This window comes from Microcebus murinus, chromosome X, assembly GCF_040939455.1.
Source record: "Microcebus murinus isolate Inina chromosome X, M.murinus_Inina_mat1.0, whole genome shotgun sequence".
Classification (NCBI taxonomy): domain Eukaryota; kingdom Metazoa; phylum Chordata; class Mammalia; order Primates; family Cheirogaleidae; genus Microcebus; species Microcebus murinus.
Window position 1 is genome coordinate 7,889,726 of NC_134136.1, and position 14,528 is coordinate 7,904,253.

The 14,528-nt window shown below is 39.2% G+C and overlaps 1 protein-coding gene across 2 annotated transcripts in view; it reads left to right on the plus strand.

The window, feature by feature from the left end:
* The first annotated feature begins 489 nt into the window (after positions 1-489).
* The window catches only part of UPRT (uracil phosphoribosyltransferase homolog), a 28,049-nt gene continuing 14,010 nt past the window's right edge, over positions 490-14,528 (plus strand). Inside the window, exons 1-4 of one of the 2 annotated variants that reach the window (XM_020284979.2) lie at positions 490-1,042; positions 9,999-10,041; positions 12,730-12,799; positions 14,109-14,171. In XM_020284979.2, coding sequence (XP_020140568.1) covers positions 657-1,042; positions 9,999-10,041; positions 12,730-12,799; positions 14,109-14,171 — 562 coding nt within the window. In that variant the 5' untranslated portion in view covers positions 490-656. The remainder of the gene's footprint in view (positions 1,043-9,998; positions 10,042-12,729; positions 12,800-14,108; positions 14,172-14,528) is intronic. The other variant, XM_075999491.1, reaches the window with a different exon arrangement.

Consider the following 14,528-nt stretch of genomic DNA (forward strand, 5'->3'; position numbering starts at 1 on the left):
TAGGGCCAACCAATGAAGATAAGAAAAGCTTCAGCGGTCAAGCACACTTGGGAAGCTGCAGCTTGTGGAACCGTCTAGCAAAGGACAGGCTCTTTAGCAGCCCGCCAGGCATTTTTACTTCCTCCTCCAATTACACAGACTAGCTAACTGAATTTGCCATTACTGAGGTGTAATTTCTCTGTCAAGTTACAAAGTTTGAAAACATGGGCCTTGTGTGTGTAATCATGTTATCACCCGCCACCCCCAACTTCTTCTGGCTCTACCAATCAGCCACAGATCTGGATGCAGAGGCTCTAGGGGTCCCCCCCGAAGATCCTGCTACCAGGCACCCCTTGCCTCGCCACACAACGCCTGGCTACGTGTGGAAACCCACACAGCCGAGGTGACTCAAAGGGTTAACTAGGAGCGCGCCGCAGAGTGGCAGGGAGAGAAGCCAATAAGGTGCCTAGGCAGCCAGTGCGTCGGGTATGGGCGGGCGTGGGACACCGGGTGCCAAAAGGAACCAACGGCAGCCCAGGGGTGAGAGGGCAGCCGGGGTTAGAGGTTCTGAGGAGACGGGGGAGACCGGAAGAGCACTTGAGCATCCGCCTCTTCCCCGCCTCCCCACCTTTATCTTTAGGGTTTGGTAGCAACGGGGACTTCCTGGGGCCCAGTGTATGGCCACGGAGTTCGGGGGTCTGGACTCCATGCCGTGTCACGACCAGCAAGTAAACTCTGCCTCAACCCCAAGCCCGGAGTCCCTACGACCTGGAGACGCGACCCTGGAGGATGCCGGGGTAAACAGCGCCTCCATGGCCAAGCTGACTCTCCACACGGGGCACGCCAATGCTAGCGTGCCGGCCGGGCGGGACCCTGAGGCCTGCGGCGGCGTCAGCCTCAACTCTGAGAGCAACAATGGTAGTGGTGACAGTACCAACTATGAAGCACCAGCTGGCTACTCCCTCCTGGGGGACTGCGAACTCTCCCGGCAGATTGGGGCGCAGCTTAAGCTGCTGCCTATGAATGATCAGATCCGGGAGTTGCAGACCATCATCCGGGACAAGTAAGCCAAGAGCGGAAGGGGAAAGGAAAGTGGAGGGTCTCTGGAGCATGGAGTGGGCGGGGACTGAAAATAAAAGGGCTGAGGGGTAGTGCTCTATCTTAATCTTTGTGTTGAAAATTCTTCTCTGCCCGCGTGTGAATTCCCGCCCTAACATTGGACTTGGCAAACTTGTCTTTGGAGATTGGGGCAGGGCCTTTTCCTTACGGTGTAGGTGGAGGGAGGGGGTGTCATATGACTCAAGCCACCACCCCTCTCTTTACCAGTCCCTGTGTTTAACATCCCTTTGTGTAGGGAGGAAGCCTTTTAGGTAGCCCAAGGCCTCTTTGTCTCTCTGAGTGACACGAGTCCTTGGCCATTCCAGCGTGGTAAACGCCCCTGTGCTATCTGCCCAGTGCCTGTCCACGTGGTAAATCTATAACCGAGAAATGGTTAATACCCAAGGTTATGCCCTACCGCCAGTCACCTCAGGCTTACAAATAGAAATGAAGCAATTTCAAGGAAATGATCTTGTGCTCCTTTGACCCTTTAGTGTTTACTACTGTAAATATGTCATTTTGTCAAAGGTCTTTTAGTCTCGGAGTTCAGGTTTACTTTGTCACAGGAAAGCTTATCATCCAACTCTTACCAAGACTGTTTTACTGTAAACTTACAGAACATAGTTAATGAGTCAAAGGGAGCCCAAAGGGGCCTTTGGCCCCTCAAAATCTCACAAACCAGTGTAACTGGAACTTCATGTTAAAATGCTATTTTGAAATTTCGAAACCCGCGTTGTAGATAGGTTTTCTCAAGGGAAATATAGACCATGATGAGCAACAGCTGTTTTCTGTATTGGCAACACTTTATTTTTTGCAGAGACGGGGTCTCGTTATGTTGCTCAAGGTCTGGAACAACCCCTGGCCTCACAGCGGTCTGCCCTTGGTCTCCCAAAGTGCTAGGATTACAGGGGTGAGCCACCATGCCAAGCCTATTGGCAGCACTTTAAATGAGTAGCTGCAGCATGTCACATTCCTTTTTCAGTGGTGGGGCATGCCTTGATCTTTTAAAAATGGCTGCTGAATGACAGGATGCCACTCCCTGAATCACACTCGAGTAACTTTTTCTTCATACTGTTGTAATAGGCTTCTAATTTGTTTCCCTGCCTGCAGTTTTTCTCTCTTCCACATACACCCACACATTACAGTCCTGTTAATATACATTAATTACATTTTGAATTTCATCAATGCCTTCCAAATAGTAGACACTCAATTGTTAAAGGTTTTTTTCCTAGCTCTTACAATTATATTAATGAAACTATACTATTTAACTGTTTTTAATGTACCAATATTGAAAACTACTGTGGTCATGTGATCTGACAGGTGAAAAATAGGAAGCATAGGCTTGTTAGTTGTGGTGGGGCAGCTAAAATAAAACTTTTCTGTAAAATAAAATGTGATGATTTTTGTTTCTGTAGAACAAGAGTTACTAAGCTTGGGTCTTGGACCCCGCTGCACCTGTTAGATGGATTTCAGGGCTTTAATGAACCCTCAGAAATTATCTGGGAAATTTTATTTGTATGTGCATTTTAATGGTTTTTAAAGATAGCATCTTATTGATATATAATTCACATACCATAATAGAAGCATTTTTTTTTTATTTCAAAATCTTAAGGGGGAACAAATGTTTTAGGTTACATGGATCATTTTTGTAATGCTTGAGTCCTGGCTTTTAGGCGTGCCTGTCACACAAATAGTGTTCATACAATTCAGTGGTTTTAAGGATGCTTACTGCTGTGTGACCATCACCATAATGTTTTGGAACATTTTCATCAACCCAGCAAGAAATCTCGTACTGATTAGCAGTCACTCCCCATTTCCCTTCAACCCACCCAATTAGCCCTAGTCAATCACTAATCTCTTTTGATTTGCCTATTCTGAACATTACATATCATATAATACATGGTCCTTTTGTGACTAGTTTTATTTAGCATAATCTTTTCAAGGTTCATCCTTGTTATATCAGTATATTATTCCATTTTATGGCTGAATGACACTCCATTGTACGGATAGACCACAATTTGTTTAACCATTCATCAGTCGGTGGACATTTGGGTGGTTCCACTTTTTGGCTGTAAGGAATAAGGTTGCTATGAATATTCACATATGTGCCTTTATACGGAGTGAGTATCCGTTAGCTTTCATTTGATTTTACAAAGGGTTATGATAATGTAAAGGTTAAAAACTATTGCTGTAGAGCAGGCGTCCTCAAACTACGGCCCGTGGGCCACATGCAGGTGTTTTTGCCTGGTTGTTTTTTTTTTTTTTACTTCAAAATAATATATGTGCAGTGTGCATAGGAATTTGTCATAGTTTTTTTAAAAAACTGTAGTCCGGCCCTCCAGCGGTCTGAAGGACAGTGAATTGGCCCCCTGTTTGAAAAGTTTGAGGACCCCTGCTGTAGAACTTGGAAAAGGCATGGCTTTCAGCATTCAGAAAAGCCTGGGTTATATGTTCATAGTAAACCTAGGTGTAAGTAGAATCTTTTTTTTTTTTTTCTGAGTTTGGAAGGAGATAGCAGGATCCAGACAAGTGATCTTAGGCAAGATGTTTAGCATCTCTGTGCTTTATTCAGATTTATCATTTGTAAATGAGGATGTTGGTAATATTTCATGGAGCTCCTGGGAACTGTCTGTGAACATTTGTTATAAACTGTGAAGAGCTGTGTACATTTAAGGCATCTCAAACCTTCATGTTTGGGTTTGTGCATGCTTCTGATTGCATCCATAAATGCTGTCTTCTTTAGCTTTCAGATGACAGTAAAAAGAATTTAACTGTACATAGAACTCACATTCTTATTTTGAAAATCAATACTGAGAAATCCTAGATAATTTTTGTCCTGCTTTGTTATAGTATACAAAGGCCCACTATAATTTTTGATAATGAATTTATGTTTATTTAGGCTGAGGACAGTGTTTTTAGTTTTGCTTTTGTTAATCAAATCAGTTGACAGAGGCTTTATCTTCTGTTTATCTTTAAAAAATTACCATCCCTTCACACAAACAAGACCTAGTTTTTTTATAAATCTGCTTTTATTAAGAAAAATTATAACAATGTTGATGGCAAAAAAAGTAAAATCATTTTAGCATTTCTACTTCAGATTGTTTACGTGGGACAGAAAGCACAATACATTTATTTCACATTTTCAGCTATAAGCCAGGGGCTAATTCTGTCTAGAGATTGATTAAAAAGAAATACTGGGTTTTAGCCTTTCTAAAGGGCTGGTGTAGGGTACCTATGGTAAAAGGAGATATATTTATATAGGTCTAGTTCTGGAAGGTGCCATCAGTTATACCCTGTTCTCTCCAGGGCTAATGCTCTTCTCTGTTTTGATGTGACAGCAAATATGTGCACTATGGAGCTGTCTAATAATAGAAGCCACTGGAGTACATTTTTTCTTTCATTATTCCTGGTCCTTAGCATATATCTAGTGAAGGGATTGCATTGTGAATTGACTTTGGCATGGGGAAATGGAGGTTGAGCAAGCAGGACTGCATGTGCATGTTGTGTGTATGTAGGTGTATGTGTCTGTGTGTGTATATATATATAAAATATATATAGCAGGCAAAATTGAGAAGATTGTACTGATTTAAAATGTTTTTATTTTTCGAAAGGCATAATATTTGAGACATAGTATGTTGTTTATATTATTGAATTTCAGGGAAATGAATTTCTCTCTCTTTGAAAGTGCAGTAATCTAAACACCAAATGAGCAGATAATTTACTCAGCCATACATACATGGTTCACTGGTGAACTTGGGATAATAAATGACTCCTTCACTTCTGTGGTTTTTTTCCTTTTTTCCTTTTTTTTTTTTTTTGCCGTTGGAATGGATTAAACTATGCATTCTTCCCTTCTCACTCCCTTTTTGTACTAAACCCAGCAAAATCTGAGTGTAATCCACTTTTCCTGTGAACATAGTTCATGACCTCATATTTAAGGCACTGCAGTATATTTAAAAGATCATCCTCTCTGCCCAGTTTTGGGTTTTTTTTTTTTTTTTTTGGTCTCCTAAAACATTAGAGTAAAGCTGTTTTGTGAGCTGTTGAATGTTTCCTGTATACTTATCCTAGGAGGGGCTTTGGCATTGCCTCAGCAGGCTGCTTGGATGAAAGTTGAACAATCTTCGAGTATTTCAGTCCAAGAAATAATACCAAAGAAGGAGCACAGTCAGCCTTGTGCCTTTTTTTTTTTTTACAGTCACCTAGAGAGGAGACAGTTAACCTCAGGATGGATGAACATCCTGTGCAACCCTAATGTGAGTGTAGCCTATTGTGATTGCAGTCATGTGACTTAGTAATGCAATGTTCTTAACCAAAGCTGTGTATCTTTTGTTCTTTTGTTTTTTTAATACAAGTTCCTGACCACCACCCTTAGAGGCTGTTCGTGTAGTCTTGAGTGGAACCTGACCATCTGTAGCTTTACAAAGAGCACAGGTGATTGTGTTGTGCTCAGGTGGGGCCACTGCCCCTCGAGAATGGCCAGTCTCCCTCGTGTGGTGATTTGCCAGGCTTCAGATTTGGGGTATAGGGATTTGGGGGCAGGGATTCCACAAACTAGACAGAACCAGCCTAGAGAAACTGATATCACCCCAAGACTGGAGGAATCTCACACCTTTTCCTTTCAACTTGTACAAAACCAAAATGCCCACCACAGAAAAAACTGTGACCTGCAAATTGTTTAAAACATGCACATGGTTTTGTTTTTTTTGTGTTTCCCTGGTGAATTTTCTGACTTCTAGTGCAGAGGGAGGAAGTCACTCACCTCTTTAAGCTATACAGACCCCTGTTATAATATATATTGGGCATATCCTTATAATGTTTTACCAGCTAGTCTGGGCTCCAAGGAGGCAGAAAGATGGTCTGGCCTGGCACATAGGGGCATTAATGTAGCAATCATAATAATAAGAGAAAATGATAGTTTTTCTTGTTTTTCTGTCTGATTTTGACAGAAAATTGACAGAGTTCAATGTTTACATTGAACTCTGCTTTGGGGTGCAATAATGAATGACACTCTATTTTATGAGCTTATTAAGAAGGTGCTAAAGAGCTGTAGCCTTGATGACTTAACACCTGGCAGGTATTAAAAGCTATTTTTTCTTTTAACTTTTCACATTGTGTTAGGTTTGCTCCAAGTACTTCACTGGGAGTTAGTTTTTGTGGAGGTGAAGGAAGGAAAATCATTTATAAATCATCTGCATACCATAGCAAACTTTGGGACTATTCTTTATTTTAGTGATCACATAATAAAGTAGTTACAGATGTCAAAATTATGTTTTCAATGCTTGCACTAAACATTAACTTTAAATGAAACATTCCTTTAGTTTAAACCTGCCAGAAAAGCTTTTTTGTTCCACTTTTCCTTTAACCTGTTGCTTAAAAACAAAAAACAAAAATAAATTAAAACATATCAGAGCTGAGTTTGAGTCCATTCAATTCTTCCTTCCCTACTTAGGTTGCCAGATAAAATACAGGGTGCCTAGTTCAATTTGAATTCATATAAACAATGAATAATTTTTATATAAGTATATCCTAAATATCATATGGAATTTCTGAAATACAAATTTAATTGGGCATCCTGTATTTTTATTTGCTAAATCTAGCAACCTTATGCTCAACTCCAATTTCCCCCTGCCTCAAATGCTACAAACAATCCTTGTGTATAATCCTCCTGCAGAAAAAAATGATGTATTTAAACTTTTGAAATGACAAGTAATTCAGTGCTACTAGGATTTTGTTTAAATTAAGTTGTTTTAAAGTTATGAATCCGAAGATCTTCCTTTAATCATTGTTGAAAAGGATACATTCTTGTATATGATAACTTTAGTACATACTTTTCACAAGCCATATTATAAAAACTCCCTCTTCACAAGGAACATTTTAATGATGTTTTATTTGCCTGCCAGTCTCTTTATTTTATTGTTTGCATTGTGTATATATCCCAGTCTGATTCACAGGGAAAGAAATATCATAAAAATACATCGAAAAATTGCCTACCTTTCAGTAAACATGCCTTTATTAAAGCAAAATATAAATAATGGCTGTACTCAGGGATTTGGAATCAGAGCTTCAGGCTCTCTTCAGGGAAGAACCTTGAAATACTTCACCTCTGTAAGCCTCACTGTTCTCATCACTAAAGTGGTGGTGATAATAGAATTTACCTCTTAAGGTTGTGTGAGGGATAGATGAGATAATGCACCAAAAGTAAAAGTGCTTGCTACTTGGCACCAAGGAAGCTTCTGATAAATGGTGGCCTCTGGAAAAGAAGGGAATAATGTGTGTTACCTTATGGACCTTTTAAAGAAAAGTTCTATAAATAAGTCTTTGTGAATTGTGTGTATGTATCTATATAGCTGTTAAATTGATTTTTGTAAAATGAAAAACGAAGGTAGGAGTTTGCCGATATTATTCTGAATGGAGAGAAGCAGCAGAGAATGGTCACTGCTGTGATTTCTGCTGTGAGAATTGCAGTTGCAGTTATCCCAGGGGAAGATGTCATGCTAGACAGTCCCTCCAGTCAGTAGTAGTAGTAGTAAGTCCTAGTAAGAAGAGGGTAGAAAATCTCCCCTCTTAATTTTTTAATATTATAAAAAATTCATCTCTTTCATATTTCTGTATTTTATGGATGATAAGCAAATAACTGTTAATATTAGCTTTTTGAAAGAAAGATCGGGGAGACTCTTAAGAGGTCTCATTGTGGTTTGGATTTGCTACGAGACATACATATCTTTAAACATACACAATTGCTGCAGCCTCTCTGGAAATTTTAAAGTGCTTTATAGATAGTCTTACTTAACAAGTAGAAAAGAGTCAGATTTACCAAGTCCACATTAAAATGAGAATTTGGCTTCCAGTATGAATCTCATTCTTTTGTTGCTTCAGTGTGAATATCACTTTTTAAAATGGCTGTCTTTGGTTTTTATCTTGTTACTACAGGTGTGTGATATATTTGTGTGTGTGAGGAGGTGTCAAGAAAAGTATATTTTCAAATATGGTTAGGTCTGCATTGTTAAACCTGTTTGGGGTTTGTGCAATTTAAAAGATGCTCAGCTTAACATCAATTAGATTTCCACGGTTTGGATTACGAGTGCCTGGATATCACTATCTGTTTAAATGTTTGATATTTGATTATTTAGATATATTTCAGAATATTCCAGGGATGTTTGTGTGTTTTTTGCATTGTGATTACATTAGAATTTATTTGAGTCTATTATCAGAAGGTGATTAATATGTCTTTCAAAGCTTTGTTTCTAGTAGGAGAGATTTGTTTTAAATGGTTTTAAGACAAAAGTGAATGGAGTTATGATTTAAAACAAAGTGTGTGGAGTGAATAAGACCTGGGGTTTGGTTTATATTAAAACATTTTTATTAACAATTCAATCCAGTGTTGGTCTAAAGTCGGGGCTTAGAGAACACATGCAGCTTTATCAATCCAATAAGTAAATATCTGCTTTATAACACTGTAGTCTTAACAATGTTAAGGATTTGAATGTGATATTGAAGGCCACTGTGGATTTTTTTAAAATGCAGTCGACTTATTGTATTCTAGATTTACTTTAATTTCTAAGTTGATTTAAAGTGAACAGTATGGGTCTGAAGTCTTTCTAAAACAGCATTAGACTTCAGTATTTTTTGTGGTCCACTGCTTTTTACTTCCTTGACAAGTGTGTTGTGAAGATTATAGAAATGAAAGGTGCTGATGTAATAATATAGTCTCACTTAAAAACCACAGTACATGAAACAGCCTGTTTCAAATGGGCTCTCTGTATTTAGGTATGGGTAGACAGAGTTTTCTGAGTTTAGGGAATATTTATACATAAAGAATAGAGACCTATATTCTTGCTATTGCTTGATTATACTTCATATTTTAGAGAGTTAATATCTGTAATATGATAGAACTGTGGTTACTCCAAGAAACCTAATGCCATTTGTGCCAGGGATATTTCATTGCTTTTCCATGTCAGAGAAAGTGAATGCAGCTTGAGGGGGGAAAAAGCGATGATTAATGGTATACTGAGATAATACGTGCTTGCATATCCATTTTGATGCTGTGTTGGGGAGTATTTAAGGTATCCTATCTATAGGCAGACGGGAATTTTTAAGTACATAAGCTGGAAATAAGTTAAGTCAGAATGTTTAACTTGTATGGAAAGAGGAGGAGCAATACTAGATATTTACGTACAGAAAAAACATTAGGTGTTTAACATTCCCTTTTTGGCTGGTTAACAGCTTGTGGGTAGGTACAACCCCATATTATTACTTGGGTACTTCAGGATATGAAGGTATTCACCAGAAGGAAATGTACAGGAAAATGGCAGAAGGACCTAGGGAATGGAGTACTGGTTTGAAAAAAAGGCAAAAGGAATAAATTGTCAATCATTTGAGAAAGAGGTCTTGGAAATTAGGTTACATGTTTTTTAAAGCAGTGGCAAAAGTAGAACATTTGTTTGTACCATTCTAAGTCCAAAAAGAATTAGAAAGTAGATGGGTTACTTATCTTGGTAATATGGGTTTTAGATCAAGGTGAATTGAGGGGAAGAATGGGGAGAACCTGCTTTTCTTAATACAGAGTTTTCTCTCAACTTTACGCTGTGGGCTTGCTGTCACCCACCAAGGGTAACTTTGTTCATCTCCTGGTTGAATAATATGTACTTGGACAGCTCAGCGTGGGACTGCATGATCCTTTCAGTTCTAGTTCCTAATGTTGGTATCAAATAAACATATTCAATAATATTTACCAAGTTATCCCATTTAGGTGCCTGTATCCTAGTAAAAAGCATCTTGCCCCAGTAAGTCTGTGCATGTAAGCATTTAAGCTTTTGGTATGCAATAGATCTTAATATCAGTGTATTAAGTAATTTGTGTTAAATAATATATTACCTTAAAGCTCTAATTTAGACTAAAACTTGTACTATTTTTTTTAGGACAGCCAGTAGAGGGGACTTCATGTTTTCTGCGGATCGTTTGGTAGGTGGAGGCTTTCCATTTTCATTTCATTATTGTACCTAGTGATATAATCAGGGTAGGCCAAGGGGTGTTTTTGTTCTTGAGCATTCTGGGGGTGAAAGAGATTGTACCAAGTAACTACCATCTTGCTAGGCTTCTGAAGTGTTGTTTCTACTGTTGCATTAAAGCTCTGCTCCAATTCTTTTCACCTCCAAGCATTGCCCATGAACCCATTCCCTGTAGTTCTGAAGTGTCACTGCCTCTCAGATGGATCTTGGGAACCTGGTTCTCAACAACTCTTAAGTGCCTCATCTTAGGGCAGTGAAGTACATTAAAAGAAAACCTAAGATGTAAAGAGACCTAGTGGTTATCCTTGTGCTATCCAGCTAATGTACAAAAACTAATACATTTCTTGTAGTTTACATGGGAAGGGTATGTTAATTTTGCCTCTTTTTTTCTGTACTATCCTCACATGTGAATTACTAAATTTGACTGTCTACACTTTCTCCTAATTACGGATTGACCAAGCCCAATTCTATTTAGCTATTGTGATCTGAGAGGATCTCAGGCCAAATTGGTTTATTTTCAGGGTAGGCACTGTTTCCTTCTTGTGTTAATATCTAAGTGTGTTTACTGCTTGGAATGAGGTTAACACGTTTTCTGTTGGGGTTATTAGTATTCATCCATTCATGAAATATAGGCTGAACTCATGTCAGTCAGACACTGTGCTAGGCTGTGTTGGGAGAGAGGAGATAAAACAATGAAGAATGTAGACATAGTCTCTGATCTCATGGAACTTACAATCTAAATACTGTTATCAGTATTTAGTTTAGAAAAGAAAGAAAGGTGGCTTATTAACCCTCAAATGTATAATCAAATAGTAGTAGATAGATTATTAAAGGGAATGTGAGGGGAAAAAAGGCATGAAACTTTTCATTTAGATTTTCCCTGGAGGATTTATTCCAATAGAATGCAGACAACTTCTGTTTTGCTTTTGGCTTTAAATATTCTTGGTTCAGAGACCAATTCTATTTATAAGTACTTGAGCTTTCAGGGGCAGTAATAACCCTTAAATGTACCAAGGTAAATGTGGTTGATGTTCCTGAGGCAATAGTTAGGTCATTCTGTGTTTTATGCTTTCATCAAACCAAAAGAACAGGTTTGAAGGAACCAGGTTTGAAGGTCTTAATGGCTACTGTGAAGAGAAGAGGGGTCTTGGTGTTCACTGGTAGAAAGTGGTTCCTCTTTCTTTTGCTTTCCTTGTGCTCTTTTCTTATAGAAAATAGGAGTTAAGTTCATGGTTATTGTAAGATGCTTCCCTTAAAGGGCAGGCATGTATTAGCCAAATGAGATAAGGACCTAAGGGGATGGTAATTTGGACCTCTCTGTTTTCTTTGGTTGGCTCTGAAGGTCCTGTCATGGCGTGGGGGAGGGTTGGTTGTGGTTGTGATACAGACTGGAGCTGTTTATGTTTCTTTTGTTGAGGATTTCTAGTACATTATCTCCTCTAGCACAAGGCTCCCATCATAGTGGACATTAATTCTATCTTGCATTTGTCAGGGTTGGCTTCACTGGCCCACAGATCCTTGAGTTCTTTATGTTTTAGTTGCCTGTCTTCTAGTTTATGCTCTCCTGTAAGACTTGGGCACACTAATTTCTATCCCAGGGTTACAGGGGATGGGGCAAGAGTTACTCTTTAGAGGAGTGTTACTAGGAGGAGGAGATCTAGGCTCTTCAAAGGAAAAAAATCCTCTTCTACCCTTGTAATTTGCTCATAAAAAGCATAAATCTCCACAGAAGGTGGTGACTAGAGGTGAGTATACATGCATATGCAGTATTCATGAGGTTCCTGGGCCCTCTGTCTGAAGCTGCAGGCTGACAAAATCCTGGCTCATTTCAAATTGATCTTTTAATGGCAGCGGGGTGTTGTGTTGTGATAACAGAGCATGGGACCTGGTGCTTCTCCCTGCTGTTCCTGATTCTTAATCAGTAATGTAATATTGATTGGAGAAAATGTGCATTGCAGACTCAGCACTGCCTTTATTGTAGTAGGCCCTGTTTGCTCATAGGATTGCCATATCTTGTTTTTGCTAGTAGTTATGAGTGATTCTTTCCTTTATACCACATGTTACAATTAGTATAAGCCTTTTTTTTTTTTGGCTGAGAAGCCCCAATGCATTTTACTGGATCCTCTTTCAAGCTCAGCAAATTGGTTCAACCCGTGCACTCATTTATTTTCTCAAAAGAAGTTTCAGGTTCTGTTTACATTGTGGTGGGCCTTTATTAAAAAGAATCTGACTTACCAATTTAAAGGTACTGAACAAAGCAGAGAAATTCCCAGTGGGCACTATTTTCAGAGGAATAAGAAGTATATTACTTCCAAGGAAGGGTGCCTGCTAAGACTCTTGTCACGTGCTGGAGTTTTGTATCCCTCATAGCTTGGACTGATTGAATGAGAATTAGATGGCATACTAGAGCCTTTTGGTAGCAGTCATGTGTCTAACTGCGGTTGGATACCTAGCAGCAAGCAGCCTGGCATTTGGAGCTATCCCTGTATGTAACACATGATAGAGGCCCACTTCCTGCCTCCATAAGCTCAACCCTTGCCTAGTGTGCTATTGACTTTCTGCCTGCTGTTCAGCTCCTGAGGCTAACAGCTAGCAGGAGATTCTCAGAGGGTTCTCAACTTATTCTTCTTTGACTCTCTAGATCAGACTTGTTGTGGAAGAGGGATTGAATCAGCTGCCATATAAAGAATGCATGGTGACCACTCCAACAGGTAACCAGGGCTGTTACTCTCAAATTGTCCTCATAAAAATTCTGAGCCAGAATGGGAGAAGATGGAAAGAAGGCAGTCTGAGTAAAATCAATATGCAAAATGAAGAGTCTAGGTGGAGCTGTTCTTTTAAACATCTTAAAAAACTCTGAGACATTTAGGAAAGAAATCTGTGTGGGTGACTTTTTGTTAATGGCTTGCTTGTCAATTCAAGTTAAAGGTTAATAAATATTCTTCAGCATGCAGGTGTTGCTTCTGATGACAGCCCATTGGGACTAGAGTTAAGAATTGCTGGCAGCTTATCTTCACCTCTGTGGGGAAGCTGTTGGTGTTAACAAATGGGTGAGGCTGCTTTGGCATTGAAACTCCAGGTTACAGAAAAAGATGAGAAAACTAAAAATGATGAGAATTAGAGAGGGTGCTTTGTTCTATTCTTTTTAATAGAAAGTAGCCAAAGATCTCTGTTTCAGAGATTTGAAATTCTGATTTTGTTTTAGTAAATAATGGAAAACTGTTCTATTCAAAGGGTTGACTTTATGAAAATTGGGCCCTGAGCTTGTTGCATATCATAATTGATACATGTCTTGATAACTACCTTAGCCTCTTTCTTCTACTTTTAACACATTGACTGCCACACTACAAAAAATTTTTTTCCAAAGGGCTATAGTGTTTTATTATGAAAATAGAATAAAAACTTTGAAAACAAAATGATCCTTTCTAGTTTAGTGAAAAATTTATTACTTTTTATTGTTTTCAGTGTGTGAGTTATATGCAACTTGAAAAATAGTTCACACAGCTCCCAAGGTAAAGGGATGTGTGAGTTACATATGCTTCACGAGGCCCCGGGGCTCAAAACTAGCGTGAGTTAAATACAACTCACATGGCAGTTAATGTGTTAAGGCAGAATGGAGGCTCATAAAAAGGGATGAAACGAGTAGGCTTTCTGCTGTGGCCCACAGTGGGGTCCTAGTTTGGATTGATGTGGTATATAGCAATCTTGGAGCACAGTGATTGTCCTTTGAATTCCATTAGAAGAACATGCATATGAGTATCATGCTATAATAAGTCCTATTCCCATTTGATGAAGTCTGCCTCTCCCAATTATCCCCACAGGTTTCTTATGAAAAATTAAGAAATAACTATGGAAAATCATGATTCATCTCATTACTTCCACAGGGAACTTCAGCGTTATACAGTGTGTCTGGATAAGGGTTGCTCTGTACCCATCTGCTTTTAAACCATAGGCACTTTATAAAATAAGTAGGTTGCTCCAATGATGAAAGATAAATTCTTTGGTTTTATTTCCCAACAGGGTACAAGTATGAAGGAGTGAAATTTGAGAAGGGAAATTGTGGGGTCAGCATAATGAGAAGTGGTAGGTTTGCATGTGTGTGATTTTGTCTCTTTGCATGCATAGAAATGTTGGTGTTTTCCAGGAGAGAGGCAGGCTTGTCTGTCATAATTACAGCCTGCCCTTGCTTAAATCTCACCACCTGTGTTGTCTGTCCTCAAGGTGCCTCAGAGTCATGGGTTGTGTGCTGCTATGTTTGGCTAATTTTAACTGCACAGCATCTTCCTTAGTCTAAGTCTAGTGGCTTCCTCCCATGGGCAAGCCCAGCCTTCAAGGAGAACCAGGGGAGGGTGGAAAGATACGAGGACATGATGCTGCTGTCTTGGGGAGAACATGACAGTTGAAGACTGAGGGAATATGGCATAGATTCAGGCCCATAGA